The sequence below is a fragment of the Nymphalis io genome, chromosome 3, assembly GCF_905147045.1.
Source record: "Nymphalis io chromosome 3, ilAglIoxx1.1, whole genome shotgun sequence".
Taxonomy (NCBI): Eukaryota; Metazoa; Arthropoda; class Insecta; order Lepidoptera; family Nymphalidae; genus Nymphalis; species Nymphalis io.
In genome coordinates, this window is record NC_065890.1 from 7268518 (window position 1) to 7295064 (window position 26547).

The 26547-nt window shown below is 32.2% G+C and overlaps 1 protein-coding gene across 4 annotated transcripts; it reads left to right on the top strand.

Annotated features, from left to right (window-relative positions):
• Positions 1 to 5133: 5133 nt before the first annotated feature.
• Positions 5134 to 23340, top strand: LOC126780975 (homocysteine S-methyltransferase-like). Of its 4 annotated transcripts, none has more exons than XM_050505698.1 (7): positions 5134 to 5291; positions 10245 to 10434; positions 13143 to 13313; positions 13691 to 13791; positions 19346 to 19507; positions 22153 to 22367; positions 22824 to 23340. In XM_050505698.1, the coding sequence occupies exons 2-7, from the start codon at positions 10254 to 10256 to the stop codon at positions 23020 to 23022; spliced, it is 1029 nt and encodes a 342-aa protein (XP_050361655.1). In that variant the 5' UTR covers positions 5134 to 5291; positions 10245 to 10253; the 3' UTR covers positions 23023 to 23340. The 4 variants fall into 4 exon arrangements, with proteins under 4 accessions (XP_050361655.1, XP_050361658.1, XP_050361656.1 ...); XM_050505701.1 differs by lacking the exon at positions 5134 to 5291 and adding an exon at positions 9858 to 9876; XM_050505699.1 differs by lacking the exon at positions 5134 to 5291 and adding an exon at positions 9861 to 9880.
• The last annotated feature ends 3207 nt before the right edge of the window (positions 23341 to 26547 follow it).

The window sequence follows — 26547 nt, forward strand, 5'->3', positions numbered from 1 at the left end:
AATAATGCGGATGCGGACCACACGTCGCTGCAACCGATCCAAGTCCTCCAGTAGGTATTTAGCGGAGCCATCCCATAGGTGCGAGCAATATTCAACGCAAGACCGTACCTGTGTTTTGTACAACAGGCACAGTTGTGGTGGCGTGAAAAAACGCCGCACCTTGTTCAGAACTCCGAGTTTCCGTGAAGCTGTTTTTATAACAGCTTCGATGTAATCTCTTGGACTAAGGTCGCAGCGAACGTCAATCCCTAGCATGGCGATTTTGCTTTGTTTCAGCAGCGAAGTGCCCCAGAGGGAGGGAAGAGGGGAAAATGGTGACTTTTTCGTTGGAGTTGTCATCATTTTATCTTATCTTAAATAATGCCATGAATTTTCAACGTCAATTAGTGTATATATATGTATATATCATGATGTAAGATCTGACAAACAAATGAATGTAAGTCGAGCTAGAGTTTTATAAATTGTTAAATAATTTGTTTATAAATATAATGTGTACTGTATAAATATAAAAATGTTTGAAACATTACTATTTTTAATATTTATTTCCAATGTCTTATAATGATGGAAAATAACATAATCACGCTTTAGGTTCACAATTTTCTGTTGGTGTTTAATATTTTTAATATTGGTAGAACATTCATTGCTCTTGATTGGAACTGGGCAACGAGATTCATAGGTCAAATGACAATTTGCTGTATGATTACACTCATTAAAAAACATGTTCTAAGCATTTTGTATTTATTTGAATCCTCTTTTATTGTAGAACAAAACTATTTAAAACTTGTCACTGAGGCTTAATAATTAAGGTTTTTGTCAAATACGCCTCGTGCGTATGTTTCAATAACATTCAAACATTTATTTATATAGCTCTCGGGCGAATATGACCATGGCGGCGAGTTACACGAGGCCAATATCAAGATCAAGCCAATCTATTAATATAGAACGATTTCTAGCCCCAAAAAGAAAAAAGCCTTGTATATTGAGCTTCGCGTAAAATATTGTTAATTATTATTGCATTTTTCATTCGACTGACTTAATGTGTTGGCTCGGATATTGGCTTTGTGTAAATGTACCATTACAGAGTATGAGTGCGCAAACAATCTATATTCTTTCGTGCTTATAATCTGATGAAATCCCACGTGACCTGAAAAGGTGCAGGTCTAACGGATTTACATTCTTTTCAAGGAGCGCAAACTCTGCTAACGTCGAGCTTCTACTGAGAATTTCTTAATAGAAAACCTAATAATATTTTCGCCCCCCCCCCCTTAAGTTCAATATCATTAAAAGCTAACCACTAGGCTTTTAAGCGTAATATAAAGTTATTCTTTATTTATAGGGGTTATTTGAATAAACAAAGAGATAGGCATAAAGGAGGTGGAAGATATATGTAGTTATTGTATACTCACATTGCCGGTATGGATGCGATCTGCAGCGCCCAGCGCACTGGGATTACATAACCTCGAATCATCGTCATAAATAGCATATATTATTCAATATCCCGACTATAGAAATTGCTAGATTCCTAGTATTCGAAATGGATTTTTGCAGCGCTTTCTCAATATTCAATTTCGTTGTTTAAACAAAGAAACCGAATTGTGAACTGTAATAAATTGAAAGCGAGATATCTAATATTTATAAAAAAAATCTATTTGCATTAAGCTTTTAAAAACGTCATATGTAATAACATTCAGTTAGCATTATTTCTTTTGTTAAATCGTATTAGCTAATTACTATAAATAAAACGTCTCGTTGTATTGAGATTATTGTAATTAAATGTCTGTTTGAAACTTCACGTAGTGTTCAAAACAAGACAATTGAACTTTAATTCGATTTCGCCACAATAGTATAATCATATTAGACGGTTTCTCGTAAACTAACTAGTTTGCATGAAATTCATATTGTATCAGTGAGCGAGTTCAAACACAAACAAGGCGGCTGATAGACGTAATTGACTTGCATGAGGCAGTTATTGTGATTTCTAGACAAGAAATAAATCTTTATGTTTTTTTTTTCATCGTCTTTGTCAATTTTATGTCAAGTAAAACAAAATGAGTAAGCTTATAAATAATTAAATATTATAGTAGACCGATAAAACTATTTAAAAACAGTGTTTCTTTGTTTGTCTCGTAATCGTTTTAAACTATTTTATCTTGAGTAGAATATTTAATATATTTGTCGTTGCTTACGTGAAAATTCTTGGCATAGGGCCATCAACGTACAATAGGTGGCGCACGAGTGTCGGATAATTGTTTATAAAATACGAGTAATTTTAAGAGGCATAGCAATACATGCCGATATTGCAATGCCTCTTTCATTTATTTTATATTAATGCTTCGTTGTAAATATAACTTGAAAAACTAAATTAATATGCACTTTAGTAAAGTGCTATAGCTCGTAACCATAATAAAGACTTGTGAAAAGAAATATAAACAAATAAATAATTGTTCAAATTAAAATGTATAAAGGCACTTATAAAGAGGAGACACATAGTTCCTTTCGATTAATTTTTAGATATTTTTTAGAGTTGAAAGACAACAAAGAAGCAATTTGAAATACAAAGGAATTAGACTGTTACTTTGATTAACTATATGATTACAAGTTACATTACTTTAGCGAATATCGTGGTTATAATAGTTGTCAGTGGGTGGTACGTGGTGGTGGTAGGACTTTATATAAGTCCGTCTGGGTAAATACCGCCCACATAACATATATTCTACCGCCAAGCAGCAATATTCATCGTGATGTTCCGGTTTGAAAGTTAAGTGAGCTATTGTAATTTCAGGTACAAGGGACATAACATCTTAGTTCCCAAGGTTAATGGAACATGTCCGTGGGCGGTGATGACCACTTACCATCAAGTGATCCACCTGCCAATCTGCCTACCGAATACAATAAAAAAACTCGTTTTTTTTCAGTGCTTAATTTGTGTTTATAATTCATCTCAATTCCGCCATAAGAGAAGAAATGACCTATGCCCTGCAGTGGGGTAATATTTACGGGCTGTTAGTTTATTTTTTTTTTTTTTTATCTATCTCAATTTTTATTTTTTATTATTTAAAAGAAATGTTTTTAATAAAATTTCTCAAGAAAATACATTTCATTTTATATTTCATATTGGAAATGTTTAAAAAAATTACTTCAACTTAGTAAAGCCGGCGCTAAGACCAGGCTTTCTTCGTCGTGCAGCTTAGTGTCTTCCGAGTGCACTCATCAAAATTACTCTAGTACTTTTAAAGATAGTAAAACAATTATCAATACAATGTTGGAGGTTTTATTGTACAATAAAAATGTAATAACTTACTATGTCGTTTTTAATTTAGGAAGACGAACCAATGAGCCATCCATTCGTAGGTAAGTGTTTCGCGACTATACCACTCCTACCACTGTCAATGTTCCGCTAAAAATGGGATCTAAAATATTGTCATTTGTGCCTTGTAGCTCACAAATTCTTTAAAATACAAGCGGTAAAATCATCGATGAGTAGTTGGTACCCACTCAAGCCAACACAAAGCCTACCACTAGTAACAAACACCAGTAACTAAGATGAATTGTTGAGAACGTGCCAAGAAGTGTTTATTATTTCAAAAATAATAATAAAAAAACTTTGAGCATTATACTGTCCTATTTTATGTAAAACATGTGTGGACGGCGCGTAGTGCCAGTGAATGACCGATAGCAGTCTAAACATAGATAGTGATATTTCATACAAATTTAGCTCACCAATTCTAAATTACAATGAATCTGAAGTTCAAATGATACTTCATAGTATTTATCAATAAAATAATTATAATAGATTTATCATAAAATGAATAACAAATCTTGAATCTTTTTGAGATGAAACATTTATTGGTGCGTCCTGGGGTTATCTTCTTGGTTAACCCGTGAGCCGTGACGGCAAACGGCATGACTCTTATATCGTCTTTACCGTCGCTCCTTATTTCTGTGCGTGTGCTTGGCGCGTATATTAAGTAAATATATACTTTGTTGCTATATTTTATCATAATAATAAGAAAAATACTTATATTTATTTGCTTATAAATAAACTATATTTTTTTATTCATTTGACTTGAGGGCAAAAAGAGAAATCATACGTAAACATTGACACTATAAATATTTCCGACACCATTATCGAGCAGCCAAACATGGCAACAATGATTTTATGTAGTTTGTCCCTATAATAGCACTGGCTAACTCACCCTTCACACCCGAAGAAAGCAAATGCTTGCAAGTGATGCTTTGATCACTTTTTGACAGTAGAAAAAAATAGGAATGGTTGGAACAAAAAATGTAGTATTTTTTGTATTAATACCAAACAGGCATAGTAAATAATTCTAAGATTCACTGATTTCAATGATAATTCACAATCAATTTAATATTTACCAGGAATTTAAGCAGATGTAAATGGGTCTGAACATATCTATAGGTACGTAATAACCATAATATATCACGGTTGTAATATTTTAGAATTCCAATATGAAATTACAAAATCGTGGAATTAATTTAAAGATGAAGAATTTTTATCGCGTCGGCTTTTTATAGTTGCTAGTGGACCGCTTTTTGGTACGGCTCATGAGTACATTGCTCTAAGCTGATAAGTCTATTAATATCTATCTCGTCTCTTGAACCGCGAGCCATTAGCCAATCAGTAGACCCTAACATATGCGTAGTGATTACAAATGTAAAGATCATAGGAAAAAATAAATATTTTGTTTCTATGCAATGTGTTTTAAAAAATTGAGTTTAAGTAGGCGTATGAGATTTGAATTTTGCGTTTATTTGTATTCTAATTAAATATAACCTTTAAACGCATGGCTAAATAAGCTAAATTGATTATTTTGTCAAGAAGATGTTTGTTAAGAATAAACTTATGTTCTAATATAAATGCAAATACATTACTTCCATTGTAGTCAAATTGTAATAAGACAGAGATATATTAAGTGTTAATATATGCAGTAGACCCACAAACTTTGGAGGCCATTGTCCTATTCAGACATCTATACTGTATTAAGTGTATTCGTCGTTCTCTTTGTCACTAACAAATAAATGATTAGTTAATGATTTCGATATTGATATTAACCTGGAACAAATATTAAAACGGTCCATTTTGTCTGTAAAGTGAACGATTAACGTCAGTGTTCAGTGTTGATTTGGTGTTGTTGTAGGTATAACGTGCGATACGCGTGTTATAGTGATTGTTTGCGCGTGTTGACGATGAGATCTTAACGGACAAAGTTGTAATATTTGTCCGGTGCTAATAATAAAATTAAAAAAATATATATTTTAGGTAACATGTGAGTATAATTCATTCAACTAATATATATATATATATATATATTAATGTCAGATACGATAGACATTTATATAACAAAGTTTGTGAATAACGATGGTTTGATATCATTGAAGGTTAAATAAACAATTAATTTGTTGCCTTCTTTTATATTTTTTTTATCTTTTTATATATATTTTTATCGTTAGAATCTAAATATGATTGTTTATGGATTAATGATCCATTAAAATGAACCAGTTCTGTTCGTATTATGTTCGTTTATACTTAATTTTATTATTTATATAATATATACACGAGAATATTGCTTTGTTCGATTAAACATTTGTATCTGTAATTATGTCAAGCCCTATGTTATATGGTTTTAATGGTGCTTAAACATTAATTATAAGCTAGTGTTCGCTTAGTGGTCGAAATTCGATCAAAATAATCATTATTGAAAATTTGAGGTAAACGTATCAATTTGTATGTTACGAACATTTTTTTTATTCTTATTTTTATTTTATTATTCTTACTAAAACTCTTCAATAGCTATCAAACGGAAAAAAGGGAATCGGTTGACAAACAGAATAGAAAATGGTTCCGAACTGTTTTGTCGTAGCCTATCTTTATAGATCTATAGATGTACAAATATATTTTTTCATTTAATTATTCAACGTTTAGCTAGTTTTTTTGCAATAAATTTAAAGTGTTGTGAGGGATCACCCCTACTCATCTTGGTACTTGAGCGCTCAGGTGGATGTCGAGAGCCGAGACATTTAAAATATTGCCGTCACAAAAAACAATATTTTAAGTCTGAAAATGTTCCGCCTTTTAACGGCAACTTTCGTGTGCTATTCGTGTACTGATTTATGTTTCATTAAGGCATTTTTATATATTTTCGTCACTTAAGTATTCAATGAATAGGGCGATAAAAATATTAAATTTATTCAAAACTCTTGAGTGTCAAGGTGTAATGATATCGCGAGCCAATGTTACGAAGAAAACATTAAAGGGTCACTCATGATCGTATTGTGTGAAAAATAACATCGACGTCTTTCACAGCTATACTTTGATTTGTGAATTAATAACAATAACTACAATTTAATCACACTTATACATACCTGTTTGACACATATGCTGAGTATATAATCAAAATGAACCTGAACAATTAGCCAGATTACAGGACTTTATGATTATTCCTTAGGATTGTAGCGTGAAGTAGCCTTTAAAGCCAGTTTATAGGCTATCTAAGACTATAACAATTATTTATTTAAATAGGACTGCTAAGTCCTGAGGTTAGCGCGTTCAATTATTACAAAAATGTATAAAACTGTAAAATAAAACATCATGCAATCGATAATAGAACACAGGTAACCTACATAAATATACATATATACATTTGAAATAAAACGATAACAAAATCGTTTCGAAATGCCAAAAAAACTAAAAATAATAGCTAAAAATAATGACAAGGCTACAAGTAGTTCTTATACATTCACATATTTCTAATAGTTCTAGATTTTTGTTTTATTATTGGATTAAATTTGCAACAACGAACGTCGCGTCGGAACGTTGATTACTCTGGCGGTGCCGACCTTGTGCACATTCAACTAATAACGGCCTTTGTCAATGAAAGCGCACCCTCCGCCTTCCATTTCATTTCAGAACCCGTAATGATATTGATCGCATTACTCTGTGAGAAGAAACTTGGGAACATCTCAATATTTCACGTTTCTAATTAATGGAGCTCCACGAATAGATACAACTATCGCAACATATAAGAATATTTATTGTTAATTTTTTTTTAGAACAATGAACCATTTTTAATGCTATGTAAGAAGAATAATACAAAAATCTATGATTATTAAACGACTTTAATTTACAGACATAAATTAAACCATTAAATAAAATATTTTACATAGATTTTTATTATACTCAACTTGATAATTGAATTTATTTGATTGTTTAGTTTTTCCAATCTTCAATGGTTAAATTTAAGGTTCTGACTAAAACAAATATTACAAATGTTAAAATGTTTTTTTGTTGGTTAATAAGAAAGTGGTAAATTATTGTTTGTTATTAAAAAAAGTTGTCGATCGATAAAAAACAAAACTTTATTTTAAAGGGGTTCCTACAATCAATTTTGAATTATCAATTAACAAGATTCAATGGTTAAATGTTAAAATAATATCGGTTGTGAATTCAGATTCCATCGAGAAGAACCGACCACTCAATATATATATACTCTTTTCATACATCGAATTTAATTAATGAACATAAACAATTTACAAAACTAAAATGTTACAAGTTATTTGAGATTTATTAAATAAAACGGAAACCTTTTTATATCTTAGTATACTTATATATTATAGTATACTTATCTACTCACCAATAAAGGACTATTGTAAAAAACGTTAAAGCAGCGTGGAATGCGAAAAGTGGAAGTTTTGTAGTGATTGAATTTTAAGATAGCAATCACAGCGAGGGTTGAGTCGAACGAAAGTTTAATGTTTATTATCTGACGAAATAGATTTAACGTAAGTAAATCGATCTTGTCATTAGCCGTAACGGAAGCAGGACGTTTTGATTTCATTCGATACAATTATTTGATCAATATATATTTTTTCAATTTTCAATTATACTTTTAAATCTTTATTTTATAATTATTACGTTTAGCATATAAGTTAGCCAAATATCGAGCTTAATTCGGCTTTAATAATAATTAGTTAATTTTTTTTGTGAATAATTGCGTTTTCTCAGTAAATACATCTATATAAATATATATATACTTAAAAAGCAAAACGTTATATACATAGAATATTTAAGTCAAATCGTTAGAGCTGTTTCCGAGATGAACGAAATATGTTAATATACAAGAATTTGAATTTTTTAATATAATTTTAATGTAAAAATTGAGGTTTCGAACTTTGATTTAATGATAATAAGTAGAAATAAATTTAATTTCAAAATAAACTGGTTTTCTAGTTGAATCCGCTGTTTTTTATGTGTTATACACATCTGCCTGACTGCCTCGTTGGTGTAGTAGCTAGATAGCTAGAAGGGCACAGACCCAGAGGTCCTGGGTTCAAATCTCAGGTCGGCCTATTAAAATGTTATCGAGATTTTCTATCAAAAATTCTCAATAGGAGCCTGGAGTCTGGAAGTTAGAAGTGTGTACACTCCAGTTCCAGAAGCCGCAATGGCCCAGTAGTAAGAACGCGTGGATGAGACGAAAGCGACGAGTCACCTTCCGACTTAAGCAGGTAATGACCGGTCACGGTTGTTTTAAAGAATACCTGTGTAAGTTCGGACGCGAATCGTCGGCGATGTGCCACCACTGCGGTGCGGACCGGGACACCGGTCAGCATACGCTGGAGAAGTGCCCCGTGCCACGTGGAATGCGGAGAGGGAGATCCTGGTCCGCGAAGTCAGACAAAACCTGTCCCTGCGAGCAATTGTGTCGCTGATGCTCCGCAGGGAATCGGCATGGAGGACCGTGGTCCCTGTGAGACTGTCGTAGTCCAGAAGGAGACGGCGGAGCGGGAACGGGAAAGGACCGATCTTGCTCGGCGGAGACGACGTCGGCGTCGTCTCGGCCCTCCCACAGCCCCGACGCCCGGGGCTTAAAAGATAGGGCGCAACCCTGGGGCCGTGGATGCGTGAGGTGGGTTCCTCGCGTGTCTTATTTCAGACGGCCCTGAGGAGGACGGCAGCCGGGATGGCCTCGCGCTGCTGTACGCACTAGCGAGGAGTGCGAGGGGGCGGGATTACCTTTGCTCTTTGAGGAGAGCTCAGCCGAGCCACGAGCGGAGCAAAGCAAGGGAGAGGCCGCGGATGTGTTATATCAACACGATCCCGCAGCCTCTCCGATCCGTGTCGAGGACGGCCATCGCAGTGGTTTTAGTGGGTAAGAATCCCACTTAACCCAGTCGCCCCACCCCATGGGAGCTGGATACCTTTCTGAAGGTTTCCACTGCGTGAAAAAAAAAATCATAAGAACGCGTGAATCTTAACCGATGATCGTGGTTTTTAACCAGGGCAAACACTACTGATTTTTTTCCGTTAGACCGATTTCGGCCACGGCGGCCAATCTCAAGAGAGATTAGCCAACTGCGCAGGACATATTATAGTGCATCTGTGTCTGCGCAAACACAGACGCAGGAGATATTATAGTGCACAAGTGAGCGCACAAACACAGATGCACTCTCTATTCCCTAACTCTCCTAATCCGATAGGACGGCAATCTGACACGACCGGAAAGAGTTCAGACGCAGCACGAACGGCTTTAAGTGCTTTCCGACGCACGGGAGTGTACACAATTCCAACTTCCAGACTCCGGGCTGTTACTGAGAATTTTTCTGACAGAAAGACCAACAATCTTAAATTAAATTATTGAATATAGTTTAAAGTATATTAGAGAGTATGTGTAATAATACATAATTATTTGATTACAATGTTGCTTTAGGTGTATGTGTGCAATCATCATTTATCGGGTTTTGAGTGGTGCCGCTGATAAGTAGTCGGGTAACAACTGTGCGCAGCGCAGTTCAAACAAACACGTGTTCGTTTCGCACGCGCTTACACTCCGCGTGTTTGTATAATATTTATAAGTTGGTAAATTAATATGCATTTTAATATTACTAGATACTTCTCATGTTTTCGCCTTGCGAAATTAGCTCATATGTTTAGGGCAATTTTCGTATGAATAACTACAGCTAAAGTTGATCTTTATCTTAGAAAAACAATAGCAAACAGTCGTAACAGTCATTAGTTGGTAAATATTTACAAATATACACACAGTGCTGATACTAATAAAACCATTCTCTAAATAGGTACTTATTGTTTAAAGGCAGTTAAGACTTAATTAAAATTTAAATATTAACATAAATGAGTGTAAACGATAAAATTTATGATCGTGTTTCATTTAAACCATTTAAATTATAATTAAATTAATAAAACTAAAGTTTAATTGTTATAGATTTGGATCATGTCTCCGATAAATGAAGGCGGCTTAGAGCCTCCACATATAGATGTTTTGGACGGCGGATTCTCCACGCAACTTTCTTGTCACGTAGGTCACGTCATTGACGGTGACCCTCTTTGGAGCGCCCGCTTCTTGCATACACACCCCAACGAGGTCGTGAATACTCATCTTGACTTCCTTAGAGGTGACCGTTTTAAATATTGCATGGTAAATAAAGCAATTATTAATGTATTTTAATCATTATGACCTTTTGCTGCAATATAAACTTTGTTAATTACGTTTATTTTTATCTAAAAACAAATATCATCGGCACATTGCTTGTTAAAGCGATCTAACAATTTATTATATATTTTTTCTTGGCTCGGTCAAAATATGACGAGGCCAAGAAAAATTGCGTTGTTAATGTTCTGATAAATGAAGACATACACACACATTGAAATAAAAAAACTATGATAAATTAAATAGGTAGGTACATTTTTTAAGAAAAAAGATAAGCGTATAACTTTTATTACACATCCTATTCCGACAAAAGAAAACAAAATTATAGGTAATTTTAAAAACTTCGTCTAGAGTGTGTTTATGATGATTTTGTTTAGTAGTTTCCAAAGTATTACCACTTTCTTCATACAAAATAACGTACTCTATAAATAACATATTAATAACCCCATTTACTAAACCATTTAAAAAACGAATTTAAGAATATATAAGTTCAAAATACACAATGTCGAAATAAACAGAATTTTTTTTGTTGTTGATGCTTCTATTTTAGAGGTTATTCGTTATACGCTTTATGGATATGGTGTTCATTGTGGGTGTACCAATATTAATTTGAATACCTAATATGATATAAACAATGTATTATTATTTATTTAAATTTGTAATGGTAAAATTATACGAGAAACTTACATTGATCTATACTTGTGTTTTACATGGATGGATTTTGTTCGGGTGTCTTATTTTTGTACTTGGCTAATAAACTCTATTTAATCTTTCTTAAGGTCAAAGTTTTGTCCTGTAAGTCATTCAAAATCAATTGCTTAGTTAAAACCTAATCAAATTACAAGAAACTTTATTAAATTATAATCAAATTACCACCGGTCCGCAATGTAGATGCTATCTAAAGGTAACGGCATGAAGCTCAGTAGTTGCTCTTTTTCTAAAATGTATGTATTATCTTGTATTTATTATAAATTATAATTGTAATTGTTTTGAGTAATATGTTATTTATCGTTTTTTTAATCAAATTCAAATTTATTAATTAGCAAAGTTAAGAATATTTGCATATTTTTATTATACATATATTACACCAGCAAATACGAATCGGCTTTGCAGAATCGAAAACTTGGTATATAAAAATAATCTATCTTGTAACAATACTATGTTTAATATACATTTATTACTTCTAAAAATGATTAAATTATTCCTCGTTTTGTACTTAATAGAATCAAATGTTTGATTCAATATATCACCGCTCTCACGTCTGTCTTCTAATTCGGTTAGTCTCATTCAGCAAGGCTTCTGAAGTACAAAGTAATTGCGTTGTTCCCTGTTACAAAGGCGCTGCGAATGAATATCTAGACACATTACACAAGCTCGCTGTTGAATACACATACACATAGGCACAAGTGATCTGTAAGTACGTAGACACATACGTGCATGGCTGTTTTGACGAATTACACGTTAGGTCGCTTTTAGCTTGTCATTTCCTTGCATCAGAGGGTGAGAGTGCGACCCCGTCTCGTGTCATCGTCCTATGAAAGCGCTTTTCTTCGCCACAAAACGGACCGTTTCTTTTCATAAGGAAAAGCTGAAAAGTGTCTGCAAGCAAATAACTCCCTAGAGGCGAAAAGCCTACTGCCTTGCTTTACCGCCTGTGTTGAAGAAATGATACGAATAAAAATAAAAAATGTCACCGTTCATTGTAGAAATATTATAACATCGCTAAAAGTTGAAAGAGTAATTGATGTATACAACCTACGGGCACGAAAAAAGGCATTAAAGTTACTTTTTACTTAAAAATTCAGGTTAAATTTGCTAATTGAGGAAAGTATTAATCGTTTGGTTTAATTATGATTGCGGCTATGTAGGTTACCAAGAGAATATGCCACTGTTTTCTGTTTGTAAATATACCTACTAAATGTCTTACATTTGCATAGTAGACGAGAAACAAGGCGCAAGTACCTAGCCGCGTTTTATAGTAGGTGATCGTCGTTGCTTTAACGCCGAATACATGACGCCAGCGTCATTAATCACCTTGTCTCTCTAATACGTTTCCATTCGGAGCCCGTCTACTGTTTATTACAAAATTAATTTCTTCAACCCAACAAATATTGTATTTTAGTAGTCATGGTTCTTACTAAACTAAATCATGTTGCGTTACTAAGTTTTAATAACATTAATTGTTTACGTCTCCAAACCGAACCCTTATCGTCGTTAATAATAGTAAATAAGTCAAAAGTTTAATTGTTGAATTAGTTTATTAAAACAAATTACACTGTAGACAAAGTTTCGCAGAAAATATGAAGGAATGAAATAAAGTTATTAATTTAATTAGTTTCGTTAAAGTTTTTATACATTATGGAAATAGATTTGATCGCCTCGGTCTACTGACTAGCTTATAGAGCAACAGATCTCAATGGCCTGGGTTGAACCGATAAAAAATACTTGAGTTTTTCTGGCAAGAAATTCTTGATAACGGGCTGGAGATTGGTTGAACATAAAGCCGTTGGTCTTGTGCTTGTGTGGTGCTTAACTCTCTATTGTATTAGACTTCCATCTTATCGAATTATAAGGGCAAGGGAGAAGGGACTGCATCTGTATTTGCGCAATATATAATATCGAAATAAAATTGACCTGGAGGCCATTATCATTAGGTTTATTTTTAAATTGCAGCTGGTGCAGATTTAATTATTACGAATACGTATCAAGCGTCGGTTGATGGGTTTGTGGAACACTTGGACGTGACGCCCGAGCAAGGTTATGAGCTAATCGTCCGCGCCGTGGACCTCGCCAAACAAGCGCGAACCCTATATCTAGAAGAGTATCAGGACTATGTACCAAACGGTAAGTGCTACCACTATTTAAATACTTTTTTTTATAAAACTAAACGTGTGCGCTAAACTCTTTTATTTCCTTTCGTTTTTGAATTATTACCATACAACAGTCAACTATCGTTAAGACATAAAATTTTAGATTTAATTCTATTATTTACTTACATACAGTTTATTTTTTTATATGTATTTAAAAAAATCACATGACCCAAATAATATTTTCATAAAATAATAAAGTCCTTTGCATTTTGGTATTAACGTAGCTTGGGTTCTTGTGCCACAAGGGACGGGTGCAAGCACGCATTAATTACCCGACGTGAGGGCTTAAAGTATTTATAAGAATAGAAAATGAGCTGTCAGCTGATCTTATTACCTTATTTTTTTATATAGAACACATTCCACTAGTTGTGGGATCAGTGGGACCATACGGGGCTCATTTGCACGATGGATCAGAATACGACGGTAGTTATGCAGATACAACATCCGTCCAGGTAGGCATAGCTGTCGCTTAATCAAGTGCTCTTAATCCCAATAGACATATTATAGACCATGAATAGAGAGAACATCGACCGCTATATATATTTAATGATAAATAGACCACAATTCTAATCAGGTCTTTGTCTATTTCTATTTGTGTCTCGCCAGGCAGTTTTAGACGGTCAGGTCGACAGATCGATTTTGCATTAAAGCTTTCCTTTTGACAAAGGCTATAAAACTTGAGCGTGAAATTTTTAGTGTTTCTATAAAATTTTCTGTACTATATATTATATTATATTGCCACTAAATTCTATGGCATACTTGAATCGTTTTCTTAACGAAATACCATTGAGTGGATAATAACAGTGAATCATTTTTGAATATATATCTTTAACTCGTGAAAAGCGAATGTTAAACTTACATAATTGTCTGGATATATTGCTCTATGTTATCTGGTGGTAGAATTCTGGGTACCACCCAATTATCAATAATTCTACTGTCAAACATTATTTTGAATTGAAGGATGAGTGAGCCAGTATAATTACATAAAATAATTAACAATTTATTCGTGAGAATTTTTCAAAAGATAATCGGGTTCGGCCTCCTTACAGTACGAAGTATATACGGTACAATTTTATTTGTATACTCTAATTCAAATAAAAAGATAATACTCATAAAACTCGTCTAATAGCATAGATATTGTTTGTTTTTTTAATACTTTTGATGTATCAATTAAACTCTTTTTATTTTTTATAAGTTTTTTAATACAGTAAAATATTGGTACGCTGTTTAAATGAAAATAAATATTCTGAGCAATGAGCATCATGACATTCCATATTCAGTAATCATATCGTTATTATATTATATATTTATGTACGAGTATCATTGCTCTTATTTTATCGGTTCCCGTAAATATATACACAAACGTTATTATCATGGTAGGTTTAATCACTCCTTTTATATTCAATGAGTATGAAAATATTTTACTGAAATGTGGATTATTATATTTCTACTGAACCCTCTGGCTAGATGAATTCCAATACAGCAAAGTAAAGGTTAAAAGCGTCGGCTAAATCGTAAAGAGGGTCGTAAAGTTGCCGGCAAATTAAAATTTACATCGGCTATATGAAAACTCCCTTTTCATTTCTATCGTCTTTTTTTCCTGGAACGATATTTGACTCGGGTGGACGGTTATTTAATTAAATATAAGAGATAAATGTAATATTATTGTTGCTGCTGTTGTTAATAATATTATCATTGCATATTTAAGTTTGTGTAAATTTTTGACTAATTTGTACTCAATATCTACAAAAGTTAGCGTGATTTAGGAAATTGTTTTTTTTTTACCAAATTTAGTACAAAATGTATTACATCTCTTTCTAGTTTAACAGTATACGTAGGTATGTTCTATCTAGAAGGTCAAATGGTCAGTTGATTGTATCGACAGGTCAAGATGCGCCAATACAACTTTTTTATTTAAAAAGTGGAAGCTTTAATACATACAAATTCGATGAGTTTAGGTACCAGTAGCCATTGAAGATTCCACTATTCACCCAGCGGAAACATGAACTGTCATCGTATCAGTTCGTTTATATCAAATTATTGTATTTTTATTCAATTTACCTGCATTTTCTTTTTGTTTTGGAAATAACAAGTAAATTTAGTTACTTTTTAAATGCATACGAAACACGATTATGATATGTTAGTGTAGATTGCATTAAGTAAACAATATATATACACAAGCGGTATGCTTAATTAGGGGAGGGGCAAATAGAATTATTAGTAATTCCTTAAAAAATCGGATGCTATTATTCTTTGTAAAAATCATGTCGGTTTGAAGTATTGTTGAAAATTATTAATTAAATTTATATATAAAAAATTTACGACTGTTGTTGTACGAATTCTATGCATTCGCGTACAGTACATCCGCTAGATTTGAAACTTTGTATAGTTGTTGTTTGCACTTACGGCTTGTACGTATACGTACATCAATGTACATTAAATGTCGTATACAATAATCTATACTAATATTATAAAGGCAAAAGTAATTACGTCTATCTATTATGGTTTCACGGCTAAACGACTGAACCGAATTTAATTATATTTGGTATGAAACGAACTCGAGCCCCGAGGACGCACATATATTTTGTATACCTAATAAGTTCCCAACGCCCTAACACTAAAAAACTACTTTGTTTAAAACAAAAATTAAAAACGCATTGTTGGTTTAATGCTAACTAAAACAAATTACATTTTAAAAACCATCCCGTATTCTTATATCAGTTCTATATGTTGATATAAGTATCAACACTAGTATATACCTGTCGAAGATTTATTTACTAGACCTCGTAAATGTAGGTACACATAAACTTGTATTGATACTTCAAAGACAGTCCATGTCTCAAAGAGAATTACATATTAAAATCCTTAGTAAGACTACAACACCTTTATATATATATATATATATATATATATATATTTTTTATAGAATAGGAAGGTGGACGAGCATATGGGCCACCTGATGGTAAGTGGTCACCAAACACCCTTAGTCATTGGCATTGTAAGAAATGTCAACCATCGCTTATAGCCAATGCGCCACCAACCTCGGGAACTAAGATTTTATGTCCCTTGTGCCTGTAATTACACTGGCTCACTCACCCTTCAAACCGGAACACAACAATATCAAGTATTGCTGTTTTGCGGTAGAATATCTGATGAGTGGGTGGTACCTACCCAGACGGGCTTGCACAAAGCCCTACCAACAGTAAATATATCTTTATCAATATAAACGAAATTTCAATTCTGTAGAGTGAATTCGATGAGACGAATTCGTATTTTAATTAACGAGCGACACTGATTTAAGGTATGTAATCAGTAATCAACGTTAATGTATTAACCGCGTTCATTTTATTAATGTTACTTCCATTATCCCGGGATTAGTAAATTTGATTACGGTTTTTTTTTGTAATTGTTGTAATTAATTTCGTGTGATAAAAAATATTTTGTTTTCCTAATACGCTCCAACACTAACCTCCAAAATCTGAATTCTTTACTGTATTCCATAACTTATTTTGTCGCGCAATTTTATACTACCAAATTTGAACTATTTTCATGTAGTTGGTTCGAAGAATATTGTCTGTGACAGACGGTAGACACGGGAAAGAAACAATAAGGATTTGTCTTTTCATAGTATGTACGAAACCTAAAATATGATGTGGGTATAATTTAATCTGCCTCTCAACTACATTTTGGGCAAAACGTCTTGGATGCTTTTTATACTTATCATGGCCCACATTAGTTATTTACATTTTATGCACATTTTAAACAGCGACCACACAAACATGATTATAAAAACACAAAATCTAACTCAATTCCAAAAATTATAAGATATTTAGGATAAATTTCAACCTACTAACAATGGCTTACAAATACGAAAAAATAAATTCACATACAACTATATAATAATACTTTATCTGAATTCATTAAGAAAAATGATACACAAACTAAAAATATACAAAAATTCCATACTGCCAATAGTGCTAATAGAGTGTCCTGTAACAATGTACTCAGTAAACTGGGGTTATTTATTGCCTTTCTGAATAGGGAAACTCAGTCTTTGAGCTAGTTAAGCACCAGCTCTTGGTTTACAAAAAAGGTGAACATTGTCGCAGAAAGGTGTGAAAGGTCTATTGAATGTTTTTCCATCTATAGACTTCGGAGCAAGCATTTCAAAAGCCATCGACTCAAATTTATATCTTTTAAATTAAAAAAATACTGTTGTTTTTAATTAAATAAATATATCTTAAATAAATGTATCTCCATGACGTGTTGTTCATCTTTATAGAGTACCTATCGTTTTTATATTTTGGTAGACTTTAGTTTTGTTGTGACTGTATGTTTTAATGTTATTTAGCGGTTGTTTATTAAACAACGATTTCGCTCTTTCTATCATTATTGATTTGACATTCGAAAGAAGAAGACACATAATTGTTTAACTAATAAGGCTGCAAGTATGTAAGGAACTTCTTTTTTTTTTTTTTTTATAGAATAGGAAGGTGGACGAGCATATGGGCCACCTGATGGTAAGTGGTCACCAAACGCCCTTAGACATTGGCATTGTAAGAAATGTCAACCATCGCTTATAGCCAATGCGCCACCAACCTTGGGAACTAAGATTTTATGTCCCTTGTGCCTGTAATTACACTGGCTCACTCACCCTTCAAACCGGAACACAACAATATCAAGTATTGCTGTTTTGCGGTATAATATCTGATGATATTCTACCTACTACTTCAATAGTAATAGTACATATATATACAATAATTTACGAATTAAAATGATTCAATGTTTTCATTTTGTTAATCAAACCCGTTGCAAATGGGACGACCACGCTTTGACATAGCTGCGTTATTGGAAGAACTGGGTTAGCGCACTGCTGTATCTAGATATGAAATTCTAAGCGATATAAAAGAAATAACGTGGAATAGATCTAAAAATGAATATAGAAAACAAATATTATATTTGAATAACTTAATAATATTTTACCCCAAGGATAGTTCAATAACAATTCGCTTCACCTAATAATATTACTTAATTATTTTTGCAATTGAAACAGATTAATTCGAATACAAAGAAAAATATTTATGTATCATAATATATGTATAACATACTAATATGTAGTATTACTTATACTTATACTATATATATATATATATATATATATATATACTATATATACTATATATACTATATATAGTATAAGTAATACTACATATTAGTATACACTTAATTTCAATAAAATGATTTGTTTTAGGGCAGAATTTTTAAATGACAAATAACTTTTTGTCATTTCAAATGGTTCTCTTGAAAATACATGTAACAAAACGTCAATTTTATTCTTCTGATAAAACTAAGCTAGCTATTTAAAAATCAGCCTTTAGATACTTTGAGGTATTACAAATTGTATAAATGTTATATTAAATTGATATATAATATACATATATTATGCTATGATTATACGCAATAATAATGACCCAACTACATTAACTACTACGTCATTACTATATATGTCTAGTATCCAATAAACTACTTTTATCAATTTAACGTCTAATATAATCTAAAAGAAACCGATCTATCCGCCTTAAGTATTTAAAAGCATAATATACCTAATTTAATATAAGTACCTATTTTACATTATCTCATTACAAGCGACTGCTCACTTATCAAGGAAGCTTATCAAGCCATGTCAATGTGTTAAAGTACCAAATTACAATACAAACCGTTGTATGTCTAACTAATTCTCTAAATGGTTTATAAACTAGGCTATTGCGAACATAATTCCCGCTAGATAAAAGCTATTATTCATATTATTAGAGTTAAAATATACATATATGTTTATTTTTTTAGGAAAATAAACTCGGGTGCGTCATATATATATATGGATGCATTTTTAACAATATTAATATATTATTTGTTAATAATGTGTGAATTATAAGTTTTATACTACTGATTTGATTATCTTAGGTAATAATATTTTGCATATTACAATTTTACTTAAACATTTTACAGACAATGCGGGAATGGCACAGACCCCGAATTCAGGCCCTGGTGGAAGCAGGAGTTGATTTATTGGCACTAGAGACGATACCATGTCAGGAAGAGGCGGAAATGTTGTGTGACTTGTTACGGGAATTCCCTAATATCAAAGCTTGGTTGGCTTTTAGCTGCAAGGTAAGTTTATATATATAGAACAATAACTAAAAATCTTCAACTTTATCTAAAATTCATAAAAAAAATCCATTGAAGTTTAATTAAATTAACTTAAGTTTAATGAATAAATAAATAATCGACACACGCGTCGATTTTATTCGATCAATTGCTAAATCTGAAGCAACTTGAACCGCCTGAACAGACTTCAATTAAAAATTGATTAGATTTTCTACTTACAACTTTCGTTAATTTCAGTTTTTATTCCATATCGTTTTCAAGTGGCTGCCTATATCTACGGCATTAGGTACTTGTAATATATACAATAGCCAAATAAGACCATATGTCCAATAATGTGAAAGTTTAGCTCATACATATTTTTTTATAATAAGAACTGAAACAATATTATTAACACACTACTATTTTTGGACTCTTCTTTTTAATACAATCGTTTATCCTGACTATCAACGAACTTTCAAAACTACTGAGCCTAGAAAATTGGAACATAGGTCTATTATATTACGTAACAATACACTAGGAGTGTATTTTGGAAATTTCAACTTTAAGTGAAGAGATATTTGTACAAATTTTACTAGTTCGAAATTAGGTATATTATTAAATAAATATATTATCTGATGTAAAGTATACAAGCCGGCTCACGTTGAATATAGTTTTTTAACTATCTCTTGATAACACAAAAATAGTAATATTGTGTTACCAGTAGAAACACAATATTACTATGGGCATAACATAACATTTAATTATAAGATCGAACTAAATGATATATATGTATAAACAAAAGCATTAAAATTACAAAAATCAAGTTGCACTATAATACATACGCTATTGCAAATGCATAATAATTTACGTAAAAAAAAAGAAAAATAGCTTTACCGTGAAGGCAAAATCTTTAAAAAATGTACCTGAGAACCCGAGAAATTCGATTTTTAAATATTTACCCATAACATTCGTTTTTATATTGTGTTTGCTTGCATCTTTCATTCGCGTTCATGTCTTAACTACACAACCGATCGTCCTGAATTTTTGAATTCACGTTGTCAGAAGTACACTTGCCCTTCGCATGCCGTCGAAGCCGCGGGCGTAAAAAAGTTAGATATTATTTATTAAAGAAACATAATAATAATAATATCCTGGAACATTTTTCACACACGGCCATCTGATCCGAAATTATGCTTGTACAAAGCTTGTGCTATGGAAATCAGACAACTGATATACTACATATACTACTTTTCTTTTGTAAATACATACTTATATAGATAATTACAACCAGAATCAGGACAAACACACAGGCACACAAATGACTGTCCTAGGTGGGAATCGAACCCACAACCTTCGGCGTGAAAGGCAAGTATCTGCCAACCACGCCAACCAGCTCGCCATTGCAACACAGGCGGGCATTTGTTAGTATTTAGTATAATTGTATTTATTATTACTAACATGTTGTTGACACTGAACATTGTGTTGACTTTAATTAAGACATTTTATCATAAACAAAGAGATTAGCGTTTATACCTATACAAGTTAACTACGCGATAAGTGTAAGGTCAAAGATACAACACAGGTCCGTTCATCTTTTTTTATAATATAAATATATATATATTATGTATAAGCTTTATAATTTAACTTACAATCTTTACATATTTATTTCATTTTACTTAACAAAAAAGGGTAGCTAATTTTAAAACGTTTTTTTTTCTGTAAATACTTACACTAATCGATGCTTTTGACTGTGGAAAAATCTAATAATATCATAGGAAGTCGGGCAGGGCCGCTTTATATAAATATCTTTTGAGTCCTTCGTTCGTTCGCTTAAATCCCAAACTAACAAAAATAACACAGATAACGTTTAAATAACATGCTTACAAAATACCTAATAATAATTAATTAAGCTAAATACCTAATTGAAGAGAGATACAAAAAAAAAATATTATTTTCTTAATATCGTAACTTTTACAGATCAAATATGATTATGAATATGTTTTGTATGTACAAAGTATTATATATTTTATAAGAACTATTTAAATTGTAGATTTCAATAAGGATATACAAATGAAAATTAAAAAATATATAATGTACCAATAACGACAGGTGTGGAGTTCTAGCAACAATGTTAGTAATGTTTTCCGATTGAATCGCAATTCTAATTCTGTGGGCCAAAAATAAAAGTCTCCTTCTGTCACCAGTGGAGGCACTAACACCTATTATTTATTTTAGAAAAGTTTTTGCACTATTAACCCGAGTGTTTTATTTACCAACGCCGCAAATATATATTAAGGAATTGTAGATGAATATTTACATTGTTTATTCGCTGCAATACTTGTAATCATTAATTACTTATGCGAAAAATATATTGTACTAATATAATTAAAGTACCTACTACTTATCATTATAATTTTTATTAAAGAATCATCAAGACGTTGCCTTAATACCTACGTTTTTAAATAACCTTATAATCGTATATATTATATATTTTTGTTAAATTAATAATTAAAAAATATATCTGAACACGACATGGTAATGCCATAATTTTAGTTTACTATTTAAATAATTAAAAAGGATGTTCTAATATTTCTACTATTTAATACAAACAAACACATACATTTGATACTACATTTGCTCTGTAAAACATAAAATTACTTTTTTTACAGGATAACCAAAGCATAGCACACGGAGAGAGCTTTCAAAAAGTAGCAAAAAAATGCTGGGAAACAAATCCGGATCAGCTAGTTGCTGTGGGAGTGAACTGCTGCGCGCCTTCGTCTGTGTCGAGTCTCCTAAAAGGGATCAACGACGATCGACCACATGCCCCTATTCCGCTAATCGTTTATCCGAATTCAGGCGAAAAATACAACCCTCAAATTGGGTACGATAATTTTCAAATTGTGTAGTATCTGTTTCGAGATATATATAATTCAAATATATCATATATTTTATATATTTAGCATTCATAGTACATTTCAATTACAATTTAAGTCATAGACAAGGAGTAGCTCGGTGCAGTTTTCTATAAGTGTACCTAATTATAATTTGAAAATTGAAAATTAAAAATTATAACAATTCTTATAATTTGCAAAAGTAAAAGTATAGCGATGCCAGTTGCGTATTTTTTTTTAACAAACGAGATATTTTCTATTATAATCTTGAACCAGCAACATTAAGGAAAACTATTTCGTCGCGCGGCTGAGAGTGCTCACTGTTGATTACTGCAGCTAGCGCGATTTAGGCTATTGTTTTTATATTGTGACATAAACCCATTTTATACCAATGTACAATAGATAATTTTAGAGTTCTTTAATTTATAACGTATGTCTTATTCTAGATGGATCGACCGTGACAAATGTGAACCCGTAGAAGTGTTCATCCAGGAGTGGTTAGATCTCGGAGTGCGGTACGTCGGCGGTTGTTGTCGCACGTACGCCGCAGATGTGTCGCGCATTCGGAACCAGGTGCACTGCTGGCGGGACCGCTGGCGTTTCCAGCATAAATATGATGCCAACACGTCGCCGAATGCCAATTGAACTTTACATTTTGATAAATTCTGGACGCAAGCAATCAAATGTTTTATGACAGACGCTAATAATTGTATACAACCGCTATTTCATGTATATCTTGCCTTTTAAAATGTACCAAGTTTTTGTCTATTTCGTTCATAATCATTAAAAATATATTTGTACAAATAAAATATGTGAACACTCAAATTTATTCTTATAGTAACTTTTTTTTGTTGAATTAAACAAAAAATATTAATAAGACTATTTAATATATTCGTCGATACTGAAGAATTTATTTGTAAATACATTTTAATTATTATACATTAAAATATTATTATTATTTTATTGGTGCTTTCAGTAATCCTTTCATGTAGAAATGGAGACATGGAAAAAAATATAAATTAAAATCTAAATTACATTTTTTACTAACAAAGTATACTAGTAAGGCGAAATATTTACATCACAAGATCTACGAATTGAAAGACAGTAACGAAAATGTCTAAAGAAAAATATGAATGACATTTGTACGTGTGAAAAAGTCGACCGAACGGCGATAAGACAAACAATAATATAGAACCGAGCTGACATCGTGACGACGGTCGACATTCGGATGTTACCTGTATACATATAATAAGTATTTATCCCCAGTTGATTCCACATGCTCTTCGGTTATTACATTTTTACAATACATAAATAAAATATTACCTTCTCTATATTATCAAAATATTAATATTTATAAATGTTCAGATATTTACCACGAAATATCATAAATATTTAATTTTAAAATCTTCAGAAATTAATTTCAACGACAACATTTTTAAAGCACTTACTTTAGCATCAATCTTATATTATTATTTAAAACTGTTTGTAAAAATATTTTGTTAAGGTTTCAAGCTGTTCTGCTTATTAAGTATTAATATATTTTATTCAGAAAGATGTACCTACAGTTTGATTCAAACAAAACATAATACTGCATAGTTTAAATTATACAATCAGTTGTTTTGTCGATGGTCGTAATTTAATTTTGGCGGGAGGCTGAGAGCCGTCAGTAAATTGAAATTTAAAATATCAACATTTGCTGTTCCCAATACACCGCATCCAGTCGGACGCCGCGATCGACCCAAATTTTCATCGTTATGAAAGCAATAAAACCATCTATTTATTTTGATGTTTTTCACCAGAAGTTGAAAATCGAGAATCAGTAATTGAAGTAAGTGAAAATCACGAAGAAACAGTTTACATATTTTTGATGTCAGACTTAAAATATATCATTTGGGGTATTTTAAGTCTAACATATTGAGTAAGATAAATACATATACGTACCGGCTACTTAATATAGTTTGATATATCAGGTCATCGATATCAATAAGGACATCAAATGAACCTTTCACCGTTTCATTTATGACAGGACGAAATGAGTAACTGTAAATAAGGTAAATAAGATAATACGAAAAATAATAACAATGAAAATAAAATTAAAGGCAAACTGTGATCAAATTGACTAAATTATATTTAATTTATCGTTTAGAGTGTGGCTATGTTAAAGTTTAATTAGTAATATAAATTTCTATCTTTATTTTATAGTAGAACTTTTTCTTTATGATACAGATAAATTTTAATTTATGCGTACATAAAACACCTGTAAATCTTGAGTGAAGTTAATTTACCTTTGATTAGTGAGTGTAAAGTACGTGAGAAGTATTAGAGACTTAATTACTCGAAGCGCCGTAGTAGTATGTTTAAGGGGAATTTTTAATACATTTATACCTATTTTTTTGTTAACTGAGATATAATTTATACTATAAATATAAAGAGGTTTTATATGTAAGTAGATTCGATGTTGATTCTCACTCTTCAGAAGAGCAATGAACTTTGTGAGTACATTTCACTAGATTAAGTTTTTAGTTAAATACAGTCATCATTGATACTCTCTGTCATCATTGATTTGACAAACGAAAATAGGGAGACAGCATTGTTATAGATAACGCCGAATAAGTATAGTGTTACTTGTTTTTATTTAGTTTGTACAAAAAATTGAAATTGTATAATAATAATGTCCTTCGGACCGATTTCGGCCACGGCGGTCAATCTCAAGAGAGATTAGCCAACTGCGCAGGACATATTATAGTGCGCAAACACAGGTACAGAGTGCACCTGTGTTTACACACACACTTGTGCTAATCCCTAACTCTCATAATCCGATGAGATGCCAATTCGACACGACTGGAAAGAGTTCATTCGCAGGACCAACGGCATTACGTGCTTTCCGAGGCACGTGAGTGTACAAACTTCCAACTTCTAGACTGGGCTGCTACTAAGTATTTTTGACAAAAAAAAAACCCAATTACTTTTGACCTAACCTGGGATTTGAACCCAGGACGTCGGGGTCTGCGGCCTTATGTCTAGCCACTAGACCAACGAGGCAGTCACGAAAATAGTGTAGACTTTATATGTAACGTATTAAAAGAGTGTCGGACGAAAGACGATAGAAATCGTTTCGACTCGCATCAAATGCCTTTGTCTGAGCTCGTATTATATCAATACACTGCATTCGTAGTACTTTCCATCGATAGACAAGAACAACAAAGGAAATTGGAACATTGATGTCTCATGGTTGGAACTATTTTGAGAATACCATTACGACGACTTACCGTTATTATATTTGTTCGTCGGCTGTTTAAGTGCTTATCGTCTAAAATTAAATGTATGTACATACATAGCGCCATTATTCGCGTATATATTTTGTTTATTTTATGTAGAAAAAAGAGTATTCATTTTAGTCTATTTATTACATTAATTATTAAGTGAAAATACATTGTTGTAGTATTCATGGACCAGTGATTAATAAGTGATTAATAGTGATTAATATCTAACAAACTAAATAAAAACACCACAACAATAAAACTTTATTTAAGAAATAATTGCATTCCATTTCAATTGTATTTTTCAATATTTTTCTTTTTCTGCAGTGGAACAGTCGTTTGCAGCGAACCAAAAGAAATTGTGGGCATTTTTATCTCGCCCACTATACTCTGTTACCCTTTGCCTTACACCTACATGTAGCGCATTGGCTATTCGCTTGAATGAGCAGCCAGTGAGTCGGGCCAGCCGCCAGAGCCCAACGTACTCGTAGTTTAGAATAGTTGAAGTTATATATCGCCTAGTACGATTTCGCTTTATGAATTGCCATAAGACGGGCGCAGTTTCATTACGTGTGCATTCAGAATTATAATAGCATTGTGGGCGGATTGGGTGAGCTTGATATAGTTTGCTCGTTTATAATCTACGCTTTGAAGCTTACTTGAAATCTGTTAAGATTAAACTAAACCTGACCCCATTTGGTAAAAACACTTTAAATGACAGATTTATGTCCAGAAAATCTAACTGTTACACATTTTAGTTTAAAAAGTAAATTATTTTACTGCTATTTCGAGTCAAATATGTGTATTTTTCTTTATAAAGTTCATTTATGTCTAATAATTAATACTTGAACGATAGAAATAGAATAAGTTGCTTTAGTAGTGACTTGAGTGCTAAATGAGACGACAAGAA

Bases quoted from the DNA above. Each gene is read 5' to 3' on its own strand.
- LOC126780975 (XM_050505698.1), top strand. From the start codon at position 10,254: ATGTCTCCGATAAATGAAGGCGGCTTAGAGCCTCCACATATAGATGTT. The intron at 10,435-13,142 runs GTGACCGTTTTA...TTTAAATTGCAG, and splicing joins TCATCTTGACTTCCTTAGAG to CTGGTGCAGATTTAATTATT. The intron at 13,792-19,345 runs GTAGGCATAGCT...AACATTTTACAG, and splicing joins CAGATACAACATCCGTCCAG to ACAATGCGGGAATGGCACAG.